The sequence below is a fragment of the Ascaphus truei genome, chromosome 7, assembly GCF_040206685.1.
Source record: "Ascaphus truei isolate aAscTru1 chromosome 7, aAscTru1.hap1, whole genome shotgun sequence".
In the NCBI taxonomy this organism is placed as follows: Eukaryota; Metazoa; Chordata; class Amphibia; order Anura; family Ascaphidae; genus Ascaphus; species Ascaphus truei.
Window position 1 is genome coordinate 87220223 of NC_134489.1, and position 26801 is coordinate 87247023.

Genomic DNA, 26801 nt, shown 5'->3' on the forward strand with positions numbered 1-26801 from the left:
TATATACAGTATGGCTTGTTGTGGCCTCCACTTTTCAGAGAGGCACCTTTTGGCTCAACAGCCTGGGAGGTATCACTGCCAGCATGGCCCGGTGGTTTAGGCCTGGCGATGTCTGCCACCCATTCACTGGTTTTGGGCCTACCACGGCTCATAAAGGTCTTTACTGGGGTTGTATCAGTGGTAGCAATGTCCTTGGTGGGGGTACTGATAGAGGTGACCAAAGGAGCAGGCCGCACAATGTCCAGAGCAATGTCCCTGGTTTGTGGCCTATTGCCGGCCGCTCCCTCCGGTACAGAACTGATGGCAGTGGCCAGAGGGAACCTGCAACCTCTTACTGTAACTTGGGCCAAGTACCTTTTCTGATCGGCTGGGGACAAAAAGGTACTCATAGAGATGAGTTCTGCTCGGCGACCATCAGTTCTGCCAGTTGCTGTTCCGATGACGTCATCTTTGGGACCAGGTCTTGCGAAATCTAGATAGTGGAGCTGGTTCTGCACCGGAAGTTGGTCTGCATCCGGCGGCGCCGGATGTACGTAGCCGTCCCCCGCTCCGAAGAAGACACCACCCGGTGCCTCCTCGACCATGGCCTCACCAGGAGATTGAAAGGGTAAGGGGGTGGTGCCTGACCGCTCCGATTGTCTGGGATGGTCGCAGGCTCCTCTGGATTTACACCGTCATGTCCTCCTTGTCGATGGGATCCGCCTCCGCCATGGGACTCTTCCGGGGCTCCGGACGCACCAGCGCTTGCCTCCGGACTCCGCCACCAATCTGCTCTTCCGGTAGGTTTATTTCTTCCACAGGGGTGCTGGATCGTGATTCAGTCGGGCGCCGCACCACAGACTCTTCATCGTCCTCAGACAAGGGCAGGGACACTTCCTCAGGGGAATGGCGTCAGGACAACCCGCGTCCCCTGGCTGCTATTGACAAGAGCTCTCCTGCTCTTGCGCCACCAGGGGAAGCGCAACCGCGGATTTCTCAAAAATGACGATTCACCTTTTCCGGATGTTTTTTTTTTTTTATCATTGACAATCCAATCCGCGCGTTACGCAATCCGCAAGAAGGTTTTAAGAATCAAATCTGCAGATTCGATGGGATTCTTAAAATCCACCATCGGATTGTGGAATGCATGGATTGGATTAGTAAAATCCTCCAGTGCATTCTATCCAACGGCGGTTTTTTATTAATCCATACCGATAGAAACCGGAACAAGCTGACAGATTTTACACCACGGAACGGATTTTGAATGGAAAGCTCGGGAAATTCTGCAAAATGGATTTTGACACTTTTGCCCATCTCTATTATATTTCTACTTACCATTGTTTTGTTCAGCCCAACATATGGCAGCAGTAGGATTATTTATTAGAAAACGTATTCTCATTGGACTGAAAAACCAACAGCACTAATTTTACCAAAGACAATTATTAGTCTAAAGAAGGGATGCGCAAACTTCTGGTGCTGCGCTCCCCTGCCTGCTCTCCCCCAGTGCTCGCGCCATCCCCACCCCCTTACCTTAGTGCTAGCATCAAATGACGCCACAGGGTCATGTGACATCACATCACATGACCCCAATGCGTCATTTGATACCGTGTTGCCATGGCCGCAGCCAGCTGAATCATGGTAAGTGAGTTACAGAGACCTCGTGCGGTCAACCCGCATTTCATTTAAATGCCTTGGGGAAGAGTGCGGGGCCTCTGCAAAAAAGGCTCCCCCCAAAAAAACATCTGCCCCCCCACCCCCGTTTGTGCGCCCCTGGTCTAAAGTACTAGAGCATTTTCTACACTTCAGCTGCTGCGTATTAAATAAAGTAAATGTAGATTCAGTGAATGTATACTATTTGATTAAAGAATAATTGCAGCAGTTGGACAATGTTTGCAAAAGCTGTGACCCACATCCTGGCAAATAAAGCTAATTGAAATAAATTACACTGGAAAGTCGAGACGCAGGGTCTATAATCATAAAAACCTAGACCTTTTCTACAAATCATTTAATCATGGAGAAAATGCTAAATAGCTTATTTAAAGCTTAACTAAATGATCTTTAAAAAAAAAAAAAAAGCTGAGTTTACTTCATGGGGGAAATATTAACTTATATTTTTCACAAAAATTTATTTTTTCTGCATCTTTAACGGGGCAATATTGTTACCCCAAATTCATGTACAAATTCAGATCCTACATGTTGATAAACCAAATTCTTATTGATTATATTCTTGGGACTGATATCGCTTACGAGTAACCAAACTTGTAACTAAAGGAATGTTGCTTTGTTCTTAAAGTGTATCCCTCCTTGATTGAGTATATGATTAAGCGTCATTTGTGGTTAATAATGTTTGTCATGTGCTGTTAAAAACGTCTTTAGACATTACACAAAAATCTCTCCCCATATACCTAAATACTAAGTGAACCCACACTTACTGTGCTAAGCTGATTCCTTTTTTTGTATATACTGTACAGTATGCATCAACTTTGTTCTTATTTTTCCCTTCTTCTTCTTCCAGGGCAATATGAGAACTGCAAGAATATTGTTGAGAATTTTGCAGATAAAAAGGAAAATGTGATATATCTCATTATAATGTGTGTCTATAACTCCATTACCCTGTCTTATTGTTTAGGCAAATCACAAGCAGAAACACGGATGGTACAATGGGCAAAATAACAATACCTCAATTCAGATTGATGCATGTCCAAAATGCTTCAATTAATATTCATTTTAGAGAACATTGTGCTTATACACAGTCCCCATTGAATAAATATAGAAAAATATGCAGATTATTTTAGTAGATTGGTTTTCACTGTTTAAACATATGTGCTGCGTGATACCTGCAGAGAACTAATCAGGAAAACATAATGGAAACATTTGTTTATTCAGGTTTCATTTAACAGGGAATTGAACTTTGAGGATGAGACACCTGCAAAAACCATTGTGCTATTTAAATGGCCATATTTTAGGCTACTGAAAGGCCACATTTCAAAACATGTGCACGCATCTTACATCGAATATACTGCAACATAAATTACACATTGTATTGTTATTGTCTATGTTAGACCTATAAGTAAGTAATCTATGTATGTACATCTTTATTTATATAGTGCTTCACAGCAGTGATACACGTGACATAATAATGTATCACATAATGGGAAAAAGCGATTGAGACACAAAAGTAACATTAGGAGTCCCTGCTCCGAAGAGCTTACAATCTAAGTGATGCATAGGAAGAACGTATAGAGACAGTAGGAGGGTGTTCTGCTAAGTGCGTCTGCCACGGGTCAAGGTCGATGATGTGTATAGTATCAGCCACCCATATGCTTTGTTAAAGAGGTGTGTTATGAGACACTAGTCGGATATTGAGGAAAGGGCATTCGAGAGGTTTGGGGCAGTGAGTGAGAACGTTTTTAGGCAAGAGAGGGCTTAGGGTACAAAAAGGGGTAGACAGGAGATATTCTTGAGCAGAACGCAAACGTCTGGACAGTGTATAGCGAGAAATTAGGGCTGAGATGTAAGGAGGGACAGAAGGGAAGCCTTAAAAGTGAGGAGGAAAATTGAGTGTGTGATACGGATTTGATAGGAAGCCAGGAGAGGGATTTCAGCAGGGGAGACGCTAAGACAGATTTAGGAGAGAGTAAAGTGATTCTAGCAGCAGCGTTTAGGATAGATTGAAGGGGAAACAGGTGAGAGGCAGGAAGGACTGTCCGTAGAAGATTACAAGAGTTGAGACGGGAGAGAATGAGGGCATGCGTTAGAGTTTTAGCAGTAGAGAGTGACAGAGGAAAGGGCAAATCTTTGCAATGTTCTGGAGAAAAAAACTACAGGTTTTAGCTACATTGTGAATGTAACACCCCTTCCCTACCCCTAATGGAAACGCAGGCGTTATGCACAATGGTGCTACCTGTTAGGTGTACAGGAGGACTAAGGCACCACTTCTGGGGAGCCTGGGATGAATGGGTGCAGCGCCTCCACCCGTGAGGATCCCAGCGTAAGCTGAATATCTCCTCACGGGAACATGTACAGTAAATAACACAACACACAGCAGTAACTAAACAGTGCTCTTTACCGGCAGGTCAAATCCTGATAACATATACAGGCATACCCCAGTTTAAGGACACTCACTTTAAGTACACTCGCGAGTAAGGACATTTTGCCCAATAGGCAAACGGCAGCTCGCGCATGCGCCTGTCAGCACGTACTGAACAGCAATGCCGGTTCCCTACCTGTACCGAAGCTGTGCGCAAGCGGGGAGACTATAGAGCCTGTTACACAAGCGTTATTTACATCAGTTATGCACGTATATGACGATTGAAGTACAGTACATGCATCGATAAGTGGGAAAAGGGTAGTGCTTCACTTTAGGTACATTTTCGCTTTACATATATGCTCTGGACCCATTGCGTACGTTAATGCGGGGTATGCATGTACAGCAACACACTAACACAATAACTGAACATAGTATGGGTGCTTGTTCCCCCACAACACATAGGGGGATGCCCTTGGCACCTAGAACCCGGTGTCCATAGAACCTCCCTTATCCCAAATGTATATGTGAGGGCAGCGCTACCCTCCCCTGGTGCACGTAGATATCTTCCTGGTTACAGCGGTATAATCAGGGTATCCGGATGAACAAGCAGAAGCCACATCCGTGATCCCACATTGCAGGGCCTCCAAACAAATGTCCCCTCGCTCCTTACTTCCAGAACGCAGTGTCTCTCCTCCAGGCTGGGGAGTCCACCTGGGCACTCCGTCCCAATTCGCAGCTCCGCAAGCCAATCGCACTAACAGGGCAGCCCCTAACCTAGGGCCGTCCCTGCAAACTCAGCTGTGGTGGCTCTGGGAACTAACTGGGCCCTACAGGAGTTCCTGGCCTAGTCCTGGGAAGCCACCAGCTCCCCGGACACAACCTCCTCCCCTGCAATCTCAGGCAGCTCTGCCACACTCGCCCCAATCACCTAGGATATTCTGTGTCTGTGTTTCAGTCCTTTTTGGGTGTGCCAAAATGGCCGCCGCACCATTTCCACATAGGAATCCTGCAGCTCCCTGGGTGTACCAAGCTGGCCACCGCAGCTCTGCATAAAGTACAAGGAGCTGCTCCAGTTCTCCTCAAAGGTAAGGGGGAAAGTACCCTGCTACAAGAATATGAGAGGAGAATGTGAGGGAGGAGTCAAATGTCACACCTAGGCAGTGTGCTTGTGATTCTGGGTGTATGATAGTGCTGCCAACAGTAATGCAGAAGAGTGCAGTAGGTCCAGGCTTGTGAGGAAGTATGAGGAGCTCCGTCTTTAATATTTTAACTTTTAGTCAGAGGAGGGCCATCCAGGATGATATAGCGGAGAGACATTCAGAGACTTGTCTGTACAGCAGGTGTAAGGTCAGGGGTTGAAAAGTTCATTTGTGTGTCGACAGCATAGAGGTGATATTTGAACCCAAGAGATGTCATAAGATCACCTAGAGATAGTGTGTACAGAGAAAAGATAAGAGGTCCCAGGACAGAGCCCTGGGGTACGCCCAAAGAGATCGTCAGAGGAGGAGGAGGTGTTAGCAAACGGGACACTGAAAGTATGATGGGAGAAGTAAAAAGGAAATCCAGGATAAAGCTCAGTTACGAATACCAAGAGTATGGAGAATGTGAAGGAGAAGAGGGTGGTCTACAGTGTCTAAGGCTGCAGAGAGGTCGAGCAATATTAGCAGATTGTAATGACCTTTGTTTTTGGCAGCATGGAGGTCATTGGTTATTTTAGGGCTGTTTTGGTGAGTGAGCAGCGTGAAAACCAGATTGTTGAGGCTCTAGGAGAGAATATGAGGTGAGAGAATTGAGCAAGAGATTAAATACAAGGCATTGAAGGAGTTTAGAGGTGAAAGGCAGGAGGAGGGAGACAGGACGACGATAATTAGAAAGACAGATAGGGTCAATCTTGCTGATTTTGAGTAAGGGCATAACTGTTGTATGTTTGAAGGAGGAGGGAAATGTACCAGAGTAGAGGGAGGAGTTGAAAATGTGTGAGTATAGTGATAAGAGTAGGAGCAAGAGGTTTGAAGAGATGAGAGGCAAATGGGGGCGAGAGGGCAAGTGGTAGAGGGAGAAGAGGAGATCCACAGCGACACTTCTGTAATCTGTGACGGTGTAAAATTTAAAAAGTACGTCGTTTGAAATACTACAAAAACAGATAAAACAGTAGCAGAAGAAAAGATACAACCAGTGTGGAATAGGGACAAATAGAAGGATTAGAGGAGAGAGAAATTAACATACATAATAAGGAGAGGTTATTACTCTAAATGCAGAGATATCCGTCACAGTTGTGGCTAATATACTGTACCCATTACTTTATTATTTCTATTTTGCAACCCCAACCAGTTCCACAATGTACAATCAGTAACCAAGCTCAACATGACATGGAGAGAAGTGAACATTTACCATACAATTTTTTGTTCGAAATTTCCCCCCAAAAATGTAAAGCTTTGCAAAAAGTTTGCCACATGGAGGAGTACAGATGACTATAACAAGGTATATAAGTAACTGGGTTTTCTCTCTCTTTCTCAAAAAAAGCCATCTTTCTGGGTCTGAATTAACCACGTTTGGCAAAATGTGCAAAAGAAAATTGGCAAAGGTTTCCAGATTCACAACGACAACTACTAATGACAAATATTGAAGAATTAAACGGCGGCCATTGATATGGTTTTATTATTTTGCACTCCCTTAGTACAGACATTGTTGTACAAGCTGTCGAAAGTTCATGGGAAATATCAATGTTGAAAATGGATCAGAAGCTAAAAGGAGACACTATTTATTTGCATGCCATTTACCCAGAAACCCTGCCTGCCATTTAATGATCGTATGACATGAGAATGGAGTGAAGCAGGTCTGGGAGACCTCTGAAAGAGATGCAAAGGCACACATGAGTTATTTATTTTTTTACTTTTGCTGCTGCCCAAATCACATTTCATAAATGTCAGGCAAATACTCAATGGTTTGCTCACAGTTCTTATTTTGGTGGATCAGATCACTCAATGAGCATTAAATCAGCGCAGAATACCCCAAAGAAGAGCAAGTACCTGTAAGTGCTCCTCATACATTTCCTCCACAGAGAGGTGCCTGCAATCTGCCATGTACTCTTATAAGAGCTGTTGTGGGTTAACTTAACACACTTGATCGGGTGTTAACTGCCATTCAAGTCAACTGCACTCGCCAAAACTTGTTCTATTTACCTTTCTACAGTATGTACACGCATGATAAACGTGATTCATATCAGTCAAAAACAGAAACAAGCAAACTACAGTACATGGCTAAAGGTTTTGATCTGATTATTTCTGTGTTTATCCCTAAATTATGTTTATTTATTTCACACAAAGTAAGAATATTCCAACATTAGACCTAATTGTAGGCTACCTATCAAATATTTTAACCCCAGACTATTTCTAGTAGTATTAACACTGTATTGAACAAATCTTACGTGACTCATTACTTCCCATTCAAGTGATGACCTCATTATGAAAATACAGATAGCTCATTAAGATGTACTTGTCATCCACAAAGCACATTATTACAGGATATTTAAAATTACAACTATATGTTCACCACATCTGCAATTTTTTAATAATGATAAAGCAGTTCACAATTTCTAAGAATTACTCATCAATGACTTTAATCAACACTTGAGGTTCTTGCTTTAATTTTTGATTGGCTAGAGATGAGTTTTGGTGCCATTAGTCCATCAAATTATGTATTATCTAATGGAGACCAAACAGTCTCAATGACTTATGCTGTAGTTATGCCAGGATATATGTAATGAGGCTGTAACATTATTAGAGATATGTCCTTTAAAATGTTGATTTCTAAATATTGCTATCAATGTACGGTGTGCAGAGCCACTATTTCCCTGTGACAAATGATAGCAGCATCCAGTTTGTGGCATCTCACTTGCTACTTTACTTTGCATTCTACTGATCATTTAAAAAATGCTTGCTATAGATATCTAAATTGATACCTTCATCCTCTGTTATCAAATGGTTTGCCTTTTGCTAACAATTTTTATTCAGCATTTTAATTCAAAACAGATGGTATGAGCAAGCTGCACTGAAATACACAACACAACTAAATTACTCCAGCTCTGCTAAATAAAAGTAATTAGTGATTGTTTATTATAGCATTACTGTTACAGGGAATGTTTAAAATTGGATTAAAATGAAATGTGAAGTAGAGAGAACTATAAAAATGGGTTGAAAATAACATAATAACATATGCAAATATCTTTTTTTTTTAGATACTTGAAAATAAAAGTACATCCAAGAATGTCCAATAAAGCACAATACAGGAGCTTTCAAAAAAAAATATTAATCACAAAGGCAATACAAATGACACAGAGTCAGCCCTTAAAGTTGCAGGAAAGGAGATTTCACCAGCAACACAGGAAAACATTATTTGCAAGTAAGGGCAGTTACATAGTGGAATTAATTACCAATGTGATGGCAGATACAATAGATATCTTCACAAAAAAATTGGACATCTTTTTAGAAAGACAAGGTATACAGGGATATACCAAATAAGTAAACAAAGGAAGAATGTCGATCCAGGTAGAAATCAGATTGCCATTAATGGATAATGTTTCACTGGTTTTTTTTTGTTTGCCTTTCTCTGGATCAAAATACTGTAAATACAAATATAGGATAAAGTATCTGTCTAAATGTAACATATGTTGAACTTGGACATACTGTATGTCTTCTTTCAACCACATCCATTATACAACTATGTACTGTAACTTTACCCAGCTTTAAAACATATGAAGCCATAACTACTCAGCGGTACTATAAGGCACTTTGCAGCTTATTCACTTAATTGGACTGTAAGGTACCTTACAGCTTTGCACAGCTAAGCAAATATGACTAATCGTACTCTAACTCATTTAAAATGCGAAATTCAAAAGGTACCCGACGTAGGACAAGTATTCCTTTCTAATATATATATTCTAACATATACATGAGATATTCTACTTCAGGCCTGCACAACTCCAGTCCTCGAGGGCCGCAAACAGGCCAGGTTTTCAGGATATCCCTACTTCAGCACAGCTGGCTCAAATAGTGGCTCAGTCATACTGAGCCAATAATTGAGTCAGCTGTGCTGAAGTAGGGATATCCGGAAAACCTGGCCTGTCTGCAGCCCTCGAGGAGATACTTAATGGTTACAATTTATTTGTTATAATAAAAATATGACCTATTCTATATATTTAAATTCAATAAGAGGTGAGTACCAACGCAGTTTTAAAGAGGCCCGAAAGTTAATGACGTTATTTAGGTAAGTGATATACAATGTTACATACTCCAAACAAGCTTAGAAATATAATGACATGAGGTCTACTCACCAGTTGTTTCCACAATACCCTCTAGGATGACAACAATTTCAAACTGTTCCGTTTGCATGGATCGCTGAGAGAGGTCATAGAAGGGACTCTTTGCGTCAATCACGTGGCAGATTGTAAGAGGGGAAACCAGAAAAAGCTGATCTGCCCCTGTGCTAAAACCTACGTCCAGTTCAAGTTGATCGAGGGGGAGGAACTCACCCTCAGGTGTCTGCCGAGACTAGACAAGCATGAAGAAGAAGAGAAAAATGACCACTAGTATGGCAGTTTTTGTGACAGCCAGCCATCAAATCACATCTTTTCTAACATCTGACATTTTCAATTATGTGTGACAAGTCTTAATCCCTTTACACTGGAATATGCGACAGAACCTCCATTACTGAAGGTTGTTCAAGAAAACGACAGCGTTTATACAATGTAAAACAGTATATTGCCGACCCGCTCATTTTCAACATAATTCGATTAATTTACAAAGCGTATATTCTGCAGTGGATGAGTATATGCATTAGCTGGTTATTCAGACTAGACACACAGTATGTTTCAGCTATTGATCTATAAATGGGTGCATTGACTTTCAAGTATGGAATGTAAATATATGGAAATATAACAGATGTAAAGACAAAACATTTTAAGAATCATGTAGCAGCACATACATAAAAACAGAATGACAGCATAACAAGGTTGTTCAATGTTAAAAAAAAAAAACCCACAAACTTTCTGTCCTGTTCTGGCTACATCACAGTGGGATGATCTACTGACCGGAATAAACTTGTTATACACGTGTCGTTAAATCCTTGGAATGACTGGTTTAATGCTAAACAGTATGACTTTCTTGCAGCCTCATGAACTACTATAGCCAGTATACACACTGAACTATTAACACTTTTACCGCAAAATTGAATATCTACTAAATAGAGGGTCTAGCGTTATAAGAACATTGGTAAATAATTGTATTTTGTCTTTTTATTAGTCCTGTCCAATTGTATTCTTGCAGTTTGACATCAACAAAATACGTTTATGCCATTGTACAGAATTAACATTCAGAATACATATGTATTGTATATAATATTGCAGTAAAAAGATTATGGACTATATTTTGCCAAATGTAAATAAATAAATAAATGTAAGTAAATAAATAATTGAAGAGGCGGGATAAAGAGACACATAAGTATTTTTACTTTATGAAATGGAAATATAAACAATAATGATAGGCATGTTCATGGGCGGTTTGTCTTTGGTATCTAAAAATGATGCTATAGTTTGAATTCAAATTTGGTTCTTAAAACATTTTTCTGTTATAGTTTAGATTTTGGTTTTGCCAAAACACTACTTGTTTTGGTCTTGGCTTTGTTTTTTGTTTTTATTAGGGGAAATATTTAAAAAAAATTCTAATCTGAATTTATGCACGTATAACAATCCAATCTCAAACTATATATAAATACATTACCCAAATGTGAGCTTTATCTTCATTTCATCAGACCTTTTATGTATATACATACATACACAATACCTAGGGCACTCAATAACCGGAGTTGAGATAATAAGTACTTTGCTTCCCATGAGGTGCACGCAGAAGGGCCAGGATCAACATCCAGCCCCAAGTAACATGTATGGAATATAGGAATCTGTAGCCCAGCACTCCTGGGATCTTAACAAAGGACTGTACATGTCCGAAACATCGCCCATTGTATACATGGTGTGCAAGATGGAATAAATGCCTTTTGATTATCATTTGGCGAGTGCTGCAGATATATTTATTGTGATACCATCATTTATCTCGAGGTGCTGGAACAGTGCAGTAAGTGTGCTTCCCAGTCTACACAGAGTTAATCTTCCCCAGAGTAGCCAGCAACAGCTGCTGCATAATTAATCAGAATGGACTCCTTGAGTGAACCAGGAAGTGTTTAAGACAAACACAGAGAGCTGCCATGCTGCCAGAGAGACAATGCGGAGAGTCACAGAGAGAGAGAGAGAGAGATTGCTGTCCCAGAGAGGGGGAAAGAGAGGTGCTCCCCAGCAAGTAAGGCTGGCACAGTTCCTTGGAACCGCTGGATGGAGATCGCAGACTCCGCTGGAACTGCCTGGGTTTGAATCCAAGAGGAAAGACGACAGACCGTGCTGAGGCGGGGATGTCCTGTCTTTGACTGTGGACATACAGAGGAGAGTTTCTCTGAGCTCACATGGGGCCGGGTTCCCCTAGGAGGAAAGGACGCAAGGCCGTGCTGAAGTGGGGACGTCTGCTCCAAACAGATAAGGAAAACACTTTATTGTTGTGTACACTTTATTGTTGAGACACTGTACATGGTTGCTTTTGCCAGGGTATGTTTTGGGGGTGGGACCAGCTTAGCTGGCCATCCTAGTAATGAGGGAGACCAGCTACAGTGTAATTAGCTTTCCCTAAAGGGAATAGGTATTTTATTTTATGATTTGTTTGACTTAAAGGGATGGTGGGCCTGTTAGTGTATGATTTAATCCCTGTAAATAAACCTCATATAGAAAATTACAGTGTTTCCTGCCTTACATTGGGACTAAAAGAGACTGCAACGTGGTGTGGGCAACACAATATATAAATCAAAAACCCAATAGGCACAACTGCTAGCATAGGAAACAATGTATTGGCATGTGCACGTATTATAAGTCAATAATAAACCATAATATATCAACCAAAGCAGCGGTTCAGAATAAGGATACAGCACTCCAAAGTAAGTTGAAGAGAATATATTTGAACCATTATCCATTACTATTAACAGGCACCCCCCTTGATAAAGATCTCTCTCCGGGATCGAAACGTTGGACTTTTTGTGCAAGTATTTGTGTACTTTAATACATTTTTTTCATTACTGAACTGCTGAGTGCTTTTGTCTCTTTACCTTTCAGGTATTGTATGCTGTGTATTTTTATGACCTTATCACCAGCTATTACTACTCCACCACTGGAGTGAAGGATATAGAGATTATATGTATATATGTATGTATGTATGTATGTATGTATATATATATATATATATATATATATATATATATATATATATATATATATATATATATATATATATACATATATATATATATATATACTGTATATATATATATATATACTGTATATATATAATACAATGTTGGGGAGGCGTGTGAGTGACATGGGGGGGAGAGTGACCTTGGGGCAGATAAACAAGGGATGTGACAAGGGAAGAGACATGGAGAGGAAAGAGTGACCAAGGGACAAGAAAGTGACACGGGAGACTAGTATGTGACATGAAGGGGAAGATAGTGTACATGGGAGTGGGGATGAAAAGAGGTAGTATCCCTACCTCCTCCAGTGCAGTTGCACGGTCTGCAGGGGTTAACTGCAGCTCCAAGGTATCCTGTGTCCTGCCGGCCCCATCTCCTCTGATGATTTGATCTTGGCATCAGAGGATATGGAGCCAACACCAGACAGGAAACCTCAGACAGAGCTACAGTAACCCCCTTTGTCACAGGGAGTGACTACAGGCTGGAGTTCTGTTGCTTGAAACAGGCTAGCAGGCAGGTAGCAGTGGTCAGAGGACAGGCAATGGCAAACGTAGTAAGGTCCGTATCGGGTCTGGTACACATATAGACAGTAAACAGGATGTGGCAGCACGCTAGATTACAGGGAAAAACTTTTGTAACCAGGTAACCAGGAAGAGGAAGGGGAGGTTTATAAAGGTCTGGCTGCTCATAGTGAACAGATGTTGGACATCAGGCAATCAGCAGCCTCAGAAATATATCTCTTCAAAAACAGCAACAAGAAAGCAACAGCCATGGTGGCAAGCAGGTACAACTCCAGACTGGGAATGCAGAGACCAGGGATCAAGACCCACCAGGCACATCCCTGCCACTACTCCCCCCATCCATGAAGCCTCGTCCGGATGATCTTTTTCCAGGCTTAGTAGGATATTTCTAATGAAAACCCGTCCAGCCATGGAGCATGGACATTATCCTCCAGCTTCAACAATCTCTCTTCAGGACCGTACACTGTTACTGGAGTTTACCTCTAGAGTTCAAGATATTCTCTACAATAAACTCTTCTTCAGCCTCAACCTGGACGGGATCAGGAGGAAGGATTTGTGCAGGAAAAAGGATTCTCCCTAAAAAGGTTTCAACAGAGAGGTATGGAACACAGGATGAACTATAATGGACTCAGGGAGTTCCAGGCAGAATGGAAAAGGGCTTATCCGAGACAAGATCTTGAAAGGATAAAATTTCTGGCAAAGCTTAAAGGTGGGAATTTTCAGATGCAGATTCTTGGTTGAGCACCAGACTTTATCTCCAACCTGAAAAGCAGGGATAGGTGTGTTGTGCTGGTCAGCTTTATTTTTATAGTGTTCCTGAGCCCCTCAAAGAGTTTCTTTTAAAGTTTTTTTTAAATCTTCTGCAAGGAAGAGAGTTTTTCTGAGACAGCAGAATTAGTCTTTCTGAGACAGCAGAATTGGGCATGAAACCGGGTGGCAGGCAATGAAAGTAGGATGAAAGCCATAATTCACAAAGAATGGACTCTGTTGGATCGAGCTATGTTGAGTATTGTTCTATACGAACTCTGCAATAAGTAAAAACTCAGTCCAGTCATCTTGAAGGTAACTTACAAAACAGTGCAGGTATTGTTCAAGATTCTGGTTAGTCCTCTGTATTTGGTAATTCGATTGTGGGTGAAAATTCTGCCTGATTCTCAGGGTAGAACAAAAACATCCAAAATCTGGATGTGAACTGTAGTCAATTGTCAGATACAACTTAATCTGGTACACTGTGAAGGCAGAACTTTCCCTGGATTATCAAATAGTCCAAATATTCAGTTTTGTCTGCTGTAGGGAGACTGTTGGTGATCGATGAAGTGACTCATCTTAGTGAGACGATCTACCACTACCAAGATTATATTATTCCCTCTGGATGGAGGCAATTCCACTAGGAGGGACATTGAGATGGATCCCCATTGGCATGAACAGGTAATGGCTGTAATAACCCAGAAGGGAGGCACGAGGTGTCTTGTTCCTGACAAAAGTCTCAAAGAATAGTACAAAGTTATGGAAATCTTGTTGAAATTTGGTCCACAAAAAAGGAGCGGCACAAAGTTCCTGTGTCTTGTGAATACCCAGATGGCTGGCAGGTTGAGAATCATGCACAAGCAGTAGAATCTACAATCTTATGCATCCTGGATCAAACAGGCATTTTTGGAAGATCCAGAGGTCGTCTTGCAAAGCTAAATAGACATCCTGCGGGGGGTTAGGTAGGAATAGTTCATCAGAATATTTTCTCTTAATAGAGTACGAGAGAAGATCAGAAGAAAAGGTGACACCAAGGAAATGATTATTAGGCAGAATGGTTTCTTCACGTTCAGAACTTGAAGAATTGGGAAACCACCTGATAGAGCATCTGCTTTCCCATTCGCAGAACTGGGGCGGTAACAAATCAGGAAATTGAAACATGAAAAAAATAGAGCCCACTAGGCATGTTGGGCAGACAGTCTTTTTGCTGATCAAATAAACTCTAAGTTCCGATGATCAGTAAGGACAGTTACCAGTTGAGTCGCTCTTCTAAAAAACATGTCTCTATTCAGAAAAAGCAGAATTAATCACAAAGACTTCCTTGCTCTCAATGTCAGAATTCTTCTCTGCTGAAGACATTTGATAAGAAAAAAACGCACGAGGTTGAAAGAGCATTTTTGGTCCAATCCTTTGAGAAAGAATGGCTTCGATGGGAGAGTCAGAAGCATCGACTTCCACTATGAATGGAAGTTCAGGGTTTGGATGAATTAGGACAGTAGCAGAAGAAAAGACTGCCTTCAGTCACTCAAAGGCTGAATTAGCTTCTGGTGACCACTAAAAGGGAACATCTTTTCGAATGAGTCGGGTAACAGGAGAAATTAGACCAGATGCATTGTTTATGAAGCTTCTATAGAAATGCGCAAAGCCCACAAACCTCTGATATCTTTTTTTGTTCTTTGGAATTGGTCATTCCACAATGGCATGAATCTTACTAGAATCCATACTAACCCTTCAGGGGAAATGATATAACCAAGAAATTGCATACATGTCTTTTCAAACTCCCATTTCTCTAATTTTATAGATAAGTGATATCTACGGAGATGTTCCAAGACAACTCGGACATGTTTTTGATGATCCTGAATGTTATCCAAGAAAATCAGTATATCATCCAGGCAAGCAACCCCAAACTGGTACAGGAGATCTCAAAGAGCATCATTGATAAAAGCTGAAATGTGGTAGGAGCGTAACCATGTATTCATAATGCCCACAGCGTGTTCGGAGGCAATTTTCCACTCATCCCGAGTCAGATATGAATTCAATTGTAAGTTCTCCGGAGATCAAGCTATGTAAAGAACTTAGCATATCTTAGCCTTTCCAGAAGTTCTGGGACCAAAGGTAGTAGGTATCTGTTTTGAAGTGAAACTTATTTCGTGGCACTGCTATCCCAAAAAATCTCATAGGGAGAAAAACCGAAAATGGTTACAAAAAAAATAACGGAAGTGACTGCACATGTGCCGAATTGTATTCTGCGCATGTGCAGAAGCATTTCTACACCCCTATCCCCCCCACCCTCCCTGTGTCTCCATACCACTGTGTCTGACTGCCTCCAAGGACTTACAAGTTGGTTACTTTGAAACAACCGAAATGCCTGTATTACTCACATAAAATGTGAGTAAAATTATCATATTTTCTACATTTACTTATTCATAGCAGTATTACACTATCTGTGTTCTCTTTTGTTTTTTCCATTGAACTGGATGAGAGTTCACATCGGACCCCTTTTTTGCTACTACAACTATAGTGGATTTGGATCGAAACCACAACCTTTGCGACACCCATCACAGGACTATCTACCAGCCATCGGAACATTTATTACTAAGTATACACTGTGTTAATATACAGTATTTTTGCGTTCGATCTCTTGTTCTTATTTAAAATATATGCATAATTCGGTTAAATTTAAATTGTATCGTTTTGGTATTTAACATGAGGGATTCGTCAAAAATCAAACAAATCATGCGTCTCATGTACTGTATGAAGTCGTCAAACATAGGACACAGATTTTTTTAAAGGTTTGTTTTTCTTTTTAGCACTGACATTTTGACATAAAAATGTTTCAATTAAAATCTTAGTGCACAGCTCACCAATACTTACATGAAAGGGGATGATCCCTACAACTCACCCAGTGCCATTGTGGCCTGCAAGCAGTGTGTCTCAAAAGGTTAATATTAATGACATAGGTTTTTCCCCGTCTCAGAGGGCATGGGCCCTAATAGGACAGGGCTGGAAAACTCCAGTTCTCAAGGGCCACCAACAGGTCAGGTTTTCAGGGTATCCCTGCTTCAGCACAGGTGTCTCAATCAAAGACTGAGACACCTGTGCTGAAGCAGGGAAATTCTGAATACCTGACCTGTTGGTGGCCCTAGAGCAGGGGTGCACAATCTTTCTCCCCTGTGCCCTCCTGCCGGCTCTCCCCCCCTATTCACGCCCCCCCCCCTCCTTGCTTTGGCTCCGGCATTCTGACGTCACCTTGCCGCGTCGCCAGAAGCCGTCTGAGCCAAGGTAAATGAAGTTACAGAGGCCTTTCACCGCTCCCCCAGCATTTAATTTAAATGCCTTCGGGAAGAGCGCGGGCCTCTGTAACTGCCGTGCCCACCGCAGACGATCTCACGCGCCCCCCAGTTTGCACACCCCTGCCCTAGAGGACTGGAGTTGGCCACCCCTGTAACCTGCGGCCTGTTACCACCTTTTTCAACCCTCTGCTAATCCCACACCCCTAAACCCTCACCCAATACCTGGGCACCTCCTGCAATATTAAAATGATTTAACTTCCTGAACTGCACCAGCAGGTTCCGTCACTGCAGTCATGGGGCATTCTCCTTAACATCCATGGCCCCTTTGAGCTGCAGTTACACTGCATTACCTAAGGCCTTGACCCCGCTGCCTACTACAGCGTCCGCTGTGGCGGACGCTGCACGGACGAGAGTCCTCACCTCAATGGCGCCGGGCCCGCTGCGGGGCCGCAGCGCTGGGGCGAGAGCTGCTCCTGCTCTAAATAGAATTGAGAGCAGGACTCGCGTCGAGCGATACGGCACGCCCCCCGGCGGTTCAGCCAAAGAGGGTGAACCTGCCGGGTGACATCATGGCTGCGCCCCCGTCACTCCCCCGCCACGCCCCCCCAGTCTCTCTGCCTGCAGTGAGCTGCAGACCAGGTAATCGGCTGCACGCGCTGCCAATCTCGCGAGCGCGCTTTGCAGAGGAGATACCGGGGCCTTAGCCTTATTCCACATTGTAGTGTATGTTGTAAACTAGTACACATTCATGTACTGTACCTAAGAAATTGGGTACTAATCAAACATGCATCAAAATAGTTAAGAACACTATATTAATATACTATTGCTTCCTTGCTATTCTACTTTTGAAGGACCAGCTGATTCGTTGGTGTTATGGTTAGAGAACGGCACATTTTTGGGGTGGATTTGGATCCGCAGAGGATCGGCCGGTCCCTTTGGTCCGCGGATCATTCTCAAAAAGGGAAATTTGCATTTTGCAGAATGTTTATTATTATTATTGGCAATACACCGCGGATATCTGCAATCCGTAGGCGTATTTGTAAGAATCCGCCAACAAGTTGCTGAATTCGCGGATTGGATTCTTCAAATCCGTCAACGGATTGTATCCAACGGCGGTTTTTGATGAATCCACACGGATTAAAACCGACCAACTCCGTTTGTGGATTTTACACGGTGAAACGGATTTTGGGGAGAAAATGCGAGAACATCTGGGAAATGGATTTGGCCATCTCTAGTTATGGTCATGGGGAAATACTTGATTTGCAAAAACTAGTTAGAGAAGAAGTAGGTGCGCATTACTTTGTTATTGCAAAGTCCGTAGACTAAAACCAACCTCACACTGATGAGACAGTTGTCTGTGAGTAGGTTTACCGGCTATGCTTTTTTTTTTAAACCAGACTGTGCAATAAAGCAGGGATCAGCTTATAGGAGTCCATGTGAAAATGGATAAGAAGCAAAAGGTGACATTGTGTGCTCATTTGCATGTCATTTCCCAGAATCCCTTGCTGCAGTGGAAGCACTGTATGCTAAGAGATAATGGGGAAAAGCAGGGTTGTAGACTCTCTGAGACATGTCAATGTGCTCACCAGTGATATTTTTATTTGCATTATTTTGATATAACAACTGATGTGATTTTCTAAATGTTTTGCAATTAAGAGCTCTGAGTTGTTGAATCTGTTCAGTTAAAAATTTCTATGTCCAGCACCATTTCCCAAACAGCCACGCAATGTTTGTAGTATTATTTTATTATTACACAAAAATGTAATCCACCAAAACATGCACTCTTTCCACAGATAGAAACAAAAGCTTCATTCTTCGCTAATTGGTGTTTAGTTAAATGCATTTACCTCCCTTCCCCTTAAAAACCATGTCAATGAAATGGAAGTTAACATCTGGATAACACAACACATTCTGGCTTTGAAAACTTGTAGGGCAAAAACAAAGACTGTGGATAATATATAAAAGTTTTCCCAGTGCAAAACTGGTATAATATTGGAGCAAAAAATAGCAACAAGTACAGATGTAGCCAGCTTCATTTTACCTACTGACAACACAATATACAGTATTGCGTTATAACGTAAAAACATATCAGAGATTGCCCAGGATTCAATGGTTGTGATAACGCAGAATATCCTAAAATAAATCTGACCATAATGGTAGTGGGTGCAATTACCCTGTAAATGTAAAAAATAATAATAATATTATATATATATATATATAACACACATACTTACATACATACACAAAGCATCTAGACTTATTTTATTTTCAAAATACTGTATAAATATAGCAGCACAACCTGCATTTGGTAATCTAATATATTAGCTTTTTGCTTTGCTTTGTTGAAGAATTGTAGTGTGTTTAAAGAAGAGGTTTGTGCCTTTGTGGAGTGAATAACAGCAACATCTCATATATATATTTGAAAGGGGCAGTTCCCCCTTCGTGACTATTTTTTATTTTTAAAGATTCCCTCGCCATAGTGTATACTGCAGGGGTGAGCAAACTTTTCTTGCTGTGCCCCCCTGCCTCCTCCCCTCCGTTCTTGCTCCCCACCTTACCACAGTTCGGCGTCAAATGACGCTGCAGCGTAATTTGACGTCACGTTCCCATTGCAACGCTCATGTGGAATGACGTCACATGACCCTGTGGCGTCATTTGACGCAGTGTTGCCATGGGGACGTGTCCTGAGCCGGCTGAATTTTGGTAAGTAGAGGTTGCAGAGGCCTCGCCCGGTTCCCCGGCATTTAATTTTAACGCCTTGGGGAAGAGCATGGGACGTCTGCAACCGCCCGCGTCCCCTCCAAAAAAATCTCGCGCACCCTGGTGTACAGGACGTGTCTGTTGTAACTTCTAGTTTTTACCCCTCTACAAAGCTCAAAACATAAATGAATATGGTTGCTGAGCACTTCTTACTTGGTGACATTAATAAACCTCCAGGAACTTTATCTCAGAAGAGGAAGACATTTTTCTGATAAGATCCTTTGTAGTTTACTCGGAATTAAAGCAGCAATACTACATTCCCCCCTTTTTATTTTTTTCATATGTAAAGCATGTGACAATGTATAATTCTACATTGTTACCAAAGCTGGCAATCGTTTGGTGCTCCTGTTATAAATCTGTAAAAATCCTGATTGAGTGCCTAACTAAATAGGTGCCTTTCAGTTATAATCAATCATTCAGGTCAGTGTAACTTAGCACCTACTGTACAATGTATCCTTATATTACTACAGCAATATTTACTATTGTTACAGTTTGCAGCTCAAACTGCTGGGAATATTGGCAACATACTGTATCACAAACAGGAAAGTGTTACAAATATCTTGCACTGCTGGGGAGTTGGGCTAAAACCTGCTTTAAAAAAAAAATCAAAAAGGATCCTCAGTACATTAAAACTCTTTAAAAAGGCATTACGAATTGAATAAAAAAAACAAATATTTACTATTATCTAATACTACAGAACTGATATATTAAATAAAACACATAAGATGTCACGTTTTTCTGCTTTAAGCTCTGGGCAGCCTTGTGGAGGGGAGAATGAGAATAAACAACAAAAGTTGCCATGTGAACACTTTCCTGCAGGCTTTGGGCCCTTAAAAATAAAAATGTAATAAGGCTAGAAAATAGAAATAAAAGAAGGAGGTTTAAAGATGTAGACCAAGCAATATCCTACTGTACATGTGTGGGTTTAAAAAAAAAATGTTCTGTACTATGAGGAAATACTTGCAGCATTTAAAAACAAAATTCTGAATTACATTTTAATGTATTATAATGTAACAAGCATTTTTTTGTTTCTATAGCAACCATTTACAAAGTCACATCCCCTTCCTCTTCTGAAACAGGCTGTGGCATACCCCTTTTTGAGCCCTGTCCTCTCTCTAGCAGTGCACCAATTGTATCTAGTAACTGCCAGGTCGCATGTTCTTCCCCACAGAACTTTGCATCTATGATCCTCTTCTGCTGCACTGACAGACATTAATTGAACCCCTGAGCCGAATCTTTGTCGACTGATCCGAACAGATCAATCAGCAAATTAGCTTATTACTTATCATTGTGTGGATTGTATTGCTGCACATATTCAAGTGGAAAAAATAAAATAAAAAAACAGCAGCTTGGACTGCTGCTTTGCTTTAAAAGGTATTTCAAAATAGATAATTTTGAGGGGAAACTGCAACTCTAAAGGTTTGGATCTAAAGTTTGAGTTAAGTTAGAAAAAGATACTACAGATTTGTTTTCCTACATACTATAATAATACAATACCTCCTGGACAACAAGCTACAAAGTATCAACATGAATTAAAAAAAGAAAATACAGCATGAAAGATAACTTTGCTGAATTGCAGAATTTTTGGGGACGAATTAAAAAGATAAAGTAAGTGCATCTAGACACGAAAATCAAGAATAATAGGAATAATATTTTTTTTAACTATGTCTCTGCCAAATGTATAAAACAAGTTTACGTCAGTTTAGATTTAACATCCGATTATAAAATATGCATCTGCTAATTTCTCCAATAATCTCTGTCCTCAATCTAAAGTTGATGCACATTGGTCAAAAGAGGTGAAAATTATTTCCATACATTGATTTCTCATGATGCATATCCACAATTCTTCTCTAACATCGGGCTTCAATGAGGTCTGATGCAGGGTATCACACCCCGATTTAGCATTAACTACCATTGACTTAAATAGCAGTTGTCGGATCAGGGTTTGATACAATACATCGTATAAAGAATCTGCCCTAAGCATCACATTTATGGCAAACAGGTCAATTTAGGCCCCTTTTATACATACAGTAGTCCCTTAATATATGCGGTTGTTATGAGTAGCGGAATTTATTCTGTCTGCTGTTGTTGTCCAAGCATATCTTGCAGATGCATGTCAGGAGAATTGCCTTTCTTTATTTTATAATTGAGAAAGCTATGGGTATTCGCAAGTGAGTGGTCAGCAGGCTCCTTTTTAAGCTTTTCTAATTGTGCTTCCTCCCCATACAGATAATGAACAGGGCTTATTGCTCCTAAGGAATATACTGGGTACAACTACTTAATGATCTATGTGTGTGTTGAGCATTTTAAACAGGGAGTTAATATATACAATGTCACTCATTTAACACCATGTCTAATGGGAAAGAAATGGGAAAGAAATTCAGCTCAATGGATCCCTTGAAACCCATCACTGCCACAAAGGTCTCCATGGGGCTAATAACGCTGCTTCCCCCCCCCCCCCCCAATAGCTAAAACTTTGCCCATGACACAATGTACTCAATACCCATCACTTTGCAGTTCTATGATACAGTATATACTGTATGCTGGAAGGCAGATAGTCTATTATAATGGGCACCCTGAACCATGTATAATTAAATAAACAATGAGTGACCTCTAAAAATGAGCAACTAAACTGCAAATCTTGGAGTTATTTTATTCCTACAGTACCTCAGTGCCTACAACACATAGCAGGGCCATCTACTACTATAGCATTGAAATACTTGACACCGTTTTTTTGCTAGAACAAAATTAATGCTTGCAGCACTTTTACACTAACGTCTGAACAAGATCACACCAATTCTAATAATATATTTGTTAATTTTACACAACTCAACAAGACTAAAGAAAACCTCTCTACGTATCATTCTATGGGTGCTAATAAAAAAAAAGATGATGCTGCAGTTTGAACAGGCAACAACGTATTTTCTAATGTGAATTTTCAATCCTGGTCAGAGATGGAATGGGCAGGTGAGAATTAAAAAATAATGTACTAAAAAATAGGTGACAGAGATCACACCACATATCAATGTAGTGGAAGTTTGACCAAGAAAATATAGACACAAACAGTGGGACTCCAGTGGATCATTATGCCAGAAGGTTAGATGAGCAAACAAATTTGTTGAGCTAACATGGATGGGTGTATAAATGAGCAACCAGCTAAATATTTACTCCCTTAGAGAAAAATCAACCAGGATTCACCATAAGTAGCAAGGTAGTATTAATTGTTGGAGGGTCCGCAACACTGAATGAGTTAAGGGCAGTGCTATATCTTGTTACCATGAATATTGCCCAACAACCAGGTTGCGAGTAGCTGTTTTCTAAGGAAATTGCGTTATTTAACTTTAAAGATTTTGGGGTACAACTAAAGGTGAAATGAAGATGGCTGAACAACTGCAGGGATAAGCGGCTCTCTGTCTGCAAAAAAAAATTGCAAACTGTTTATTTTACACAATGTCTAATGGGAAAGAAATGAAGCTCAATAGACGCCTTCAAAACCATCACTGACACAAAGGTGTCCTTCCTAGGGGCTAAAAAGCTGCTTTCCCCCAAAAATAGATAAAATTTTGCCCATGATTCAATACCTATCACTTTGCAGTCTCCTGACACAGTACATTACTGACTTAATATGCTTAACAAATAACATTTCAACATATTTATGACTTTTAGGAGCCTCAAATTATGTGATTGCACCAGATAAAGCTTAATTATGGGTTATGCATGCAGCTGACAAATAGGAATAGGTGTCAATATTGAAAATTAATATTTTGCTGTGTATAATAATAGAGATTATCCTATATACTTTTAGCTAACACACATCTTTGTCCTAAAGTACATATGACAAAGTAGCATCAAAATATAGGCCTTTGTCAACTCAGACTTTCTGTTGTGCTGCCTTCAGCTGCCTTGTAAACCAAGCAACCAAGAGTAGTCCAGTGGGGAGTCTATATTTGTTTTAAAAGGATGTATTGGGCATTAGATAGGATCTGTCAGAACCAGAAGCAATTATTATGAATACTTTAACAATATTTGTTTAGGTGCCCCATATTCCCCCAAAAAAACAGAAGAAGCTTTGGTTGAAAGTGTGATCATACCATATTGGTATATTAAGCATTCTCAGGTTTCCTTAACAAATTATTGTCTGGAGTTGGAAGAGAAATGTGGTGTTCAGGTCCTTCTATCATTAATCTATATTTCCCCATCACTTCTCGGTCATCTGTAATATTATATTGCTGAAAATACGTTAATTGTAAAATGATTACTAGATGGATGCAACAGACCTTCAATACATAAGGCCTGGGTTTAACCTGAGCACTCTTGTAGCCACAGGACTAAAGTGGACAGAGAGCACATGGCTATGTCAACAGTTGATGATGGGCACGTTTTGTTTGTCTAGATCAGGGGTGGCCAAGTCCACTCTTCATGGGCCACCAACAGGCCAGGTATTATGGATATCCCAGCTTCAGCACAGGTAGCTCAATCAGTGGCTCAGTCAGGATGACTGAGCCACTGATTGAGCCACCTGTGCTGAAGCAGCGATATCTTGAAAACCTGACCTGTTTGTGGCCCTTGAGGTCTGGAGTTTGCCACCCCTGGTCTAGTTAATACCAACTACTCCTCATCCCACTAAAAATAAACTCTGACAAATACTTACTTTGAGCAATTTACAACGGATCTGAGCAGAGACCATATGGCTGTTGCGAAGGTTGCCCACCCTGAACATCAGAGTGAGTCTGCCATCTCTCATAGAGATCACAGAATGCTCGCTGAACATCAGAGTCTCAGCTCTCTTCTTGGGTTGAGACATCTTAATAAACATACAGCCGATCAAAAAGGCATCTACTATGGAGCCTAGGATGGACTGGAAGAGGAAGAGGATTATCCCTTCAGGGCACTTGTCAGTGATGTACCTGAACCCATAACCGATGGTGGCTTCTGTCTCAATGAAGAAGAGAAAAGCTGATGGAAAGTTGTAGACATTGGCCACGCAAGGTGTGTAATTTTCATCGTGTGCTTTATTCAGGTCCCCTCTTATGTAGGCAATTACCCACCACATTAATGCCATAAAGAGCCACGCTACGGTATAAGTCAGGATGAAAATAAATAGGTTCCAACGCCATTTCAGATCTACAAGGGTGGTAAATAAATCAGTGAGATATCTGCTGCTCTCGCTCCCCAGGTTGCCATGCTGGACATTACACCGGCCGTTCTTCTCCACGAACCTCTGCCTTTTCTTTTTGGGAGAAGCTTGGTTATACCCGGACCCACTGGATGAAGTGGTCACTACCTGATAATCGTCCCCAAATTTCCTTCGGAGAGCCGACATAATATGGGGGAAAAAAACAGCCAGGTGAAATGGATATGGAAATCAATGTCAGATTGAGTTTTTTCTTCCTAGTCTTTGCAGTCGTTTTGCTTCAGCCTTTGTCCCTATTGCTTTTAAAGTAATGATCGCCTACTCAGTCCCGTCTATAAAACAGATAGCCCGGCCATGATGATCCATTGAAGCCTTTTTTTTTTTTTTTACACTGGACCACCGAATTGATTGACTACGTTAATTTCTCCTTTCAGGAACACAATACAAACGATCTCACCCCCAGATCCTTATCCTTTGGCTCGGGTTCTGCAGCAGAGCATCTCCCGCAGGCTTGATGTTGCCTAGAAGTTGGGATGCAGAATGGAAAAAAATAAAAATACAAATGACAGAGCAGCTAGCTGATTGAAGGAGTCAGATACAGTCCTTCACCCTCCAGGTCGGATATCCATTTGCATAAAAGTCCCCAGCTGCCTGGATTGGTTTCAGGAAACCCTCTTCTTGATTAAAACTACCAATGAACAAAATGCACATAGGATCAAGCTCAGGTCCAGTCCAGAAATCGCAGCAGCAGAGCCCCCTCCCTCCCCCAAACTGAAGATCACCAAAGCAGAACTGTTCTGCCGTTTTGCTCTAATGATCCTCGCATCTCCTTCTGTAACGATTGTAGCAGTGAGGTTGCCCAAGCAGCCCACACTCTTCGCTCCCTGGGATGTTGGTAACAAAAGCACTAATGATCCTATCAGCAGATCTTGCTCACATTGCTGTGCCTTGATTCCTCTTGCAGGGGGATCTTGGTGTTTCCGACGGTGAGGTTGCAGACGTTAATAGACCCAGGTTAAGTGGAAATTACTAGAGTTCTTTTTTTTTTTTTTTTTGGAGGGGGGGGGGGGGGGGGAAGGAGTATCCTGATTGTTGAGAGTATGTGCAGAATGGAGATAGAGTGCTGCTGCGTGTGATCAGCTGCAGCGATCGCTGGCTCCGCCTGCTCCTTTCTTCCCTGCTTGTTTCATTTCTCCACTCCCCATGTGGATGGGCTCTTACAGATCCTGCAGTGCCAATACAGTACATAGGCGCACACACACTATAGGGGGACTTGCCATGAGACACATTTTCAAATAAATACATTAAAAAAAAAAAAAAAACGAACACATGCACATGTACAAATGCATACACATGCACAATGACAATCCCAATGAAACACTAGCACAGGAACATATATTGTATATATTTAAGACATACAAAGGCGCAGTCAATGGAGACCAGGAGGGAAACGTCCCCCTAACTTTTACACAGGCTGATATGTCACCCACCACCAACTTTTGGAGTGAAGTTAGGTGACCTCTGCAGCTCAGAGAGGTTGTGTCTCTCTTACCGAAACCTCCCCCCCACCCCGGCCGCTGCAGAAGCTGTTGTGGGAGTGGACGAGGGGGTGTGGGAAAATGAACAGAAGCTTGTAACGCTGCAACTGTGGTCTGAGCTGTGGGAGAGAGACACCTGACCTCCTCCGTTCGGAAGCTCTTTTCTCTGTCCTTGGGACTGTCCTACAGTACCTATGTTAGTGTCTCGATCCATACCTGTACAGTAGGTGCAACCACAAATACAAAGTTGCATGAACATAGGCGAATGACATGTACATATGCGTCTAAACCTAACACATTTCATTTGTATGCTTTTAGGGAGTGTATCGAATTGCAGCTTTCTCCTGAAAAACAAAATGTTTGCTCTATTTTGATTAAATACACTGAGTACTTTGATATGATTTCTTAGACATTAATAAAATGAAGAAGCCTAATTTTAATAGATTTCTTACATTTCTC

At 41.3% G+C, this 26801-nt stretch overlaps 1 protein-coding gene across 3 annotated transcripts in view; it reads right to left on the reverse strand.

Moving 5' to 3' along the window:
• KCNJ3 (potassium inwardly rectifying channel subfamily J member 3) overlaps window positions 1-25864 on the reverse strand; it is a 191053-nt gene extending 165189 nt beyond the window's left edge. For 2 of the 3 annotated variants that reach the window (XM_075609364.1, XM_075609365.1), the window contains exons 1-2: window positions 24322-25863; window positions 9342-9558 (exon numbers count right to left, since the gene is read on the reverse strand). In XM_075609364.1, coding sequence (XP_075465479.1) covers window positions 9342-9558; window positions 24322-24993 — 889 coding nt within the window. In that variant the 5' untranslated portion in view covers window positions 24994-25863. Of the gene's footprint in view, window positions 1-9341; window positions 9559-24321 lie in introns of all 3 variants that reach the window. The other variant, XM_075609366.1, reaches the window with a different exon arrangement.
• Between the last annotated feature and the right edge of the window lie 937 nt (window positions 25865-26801).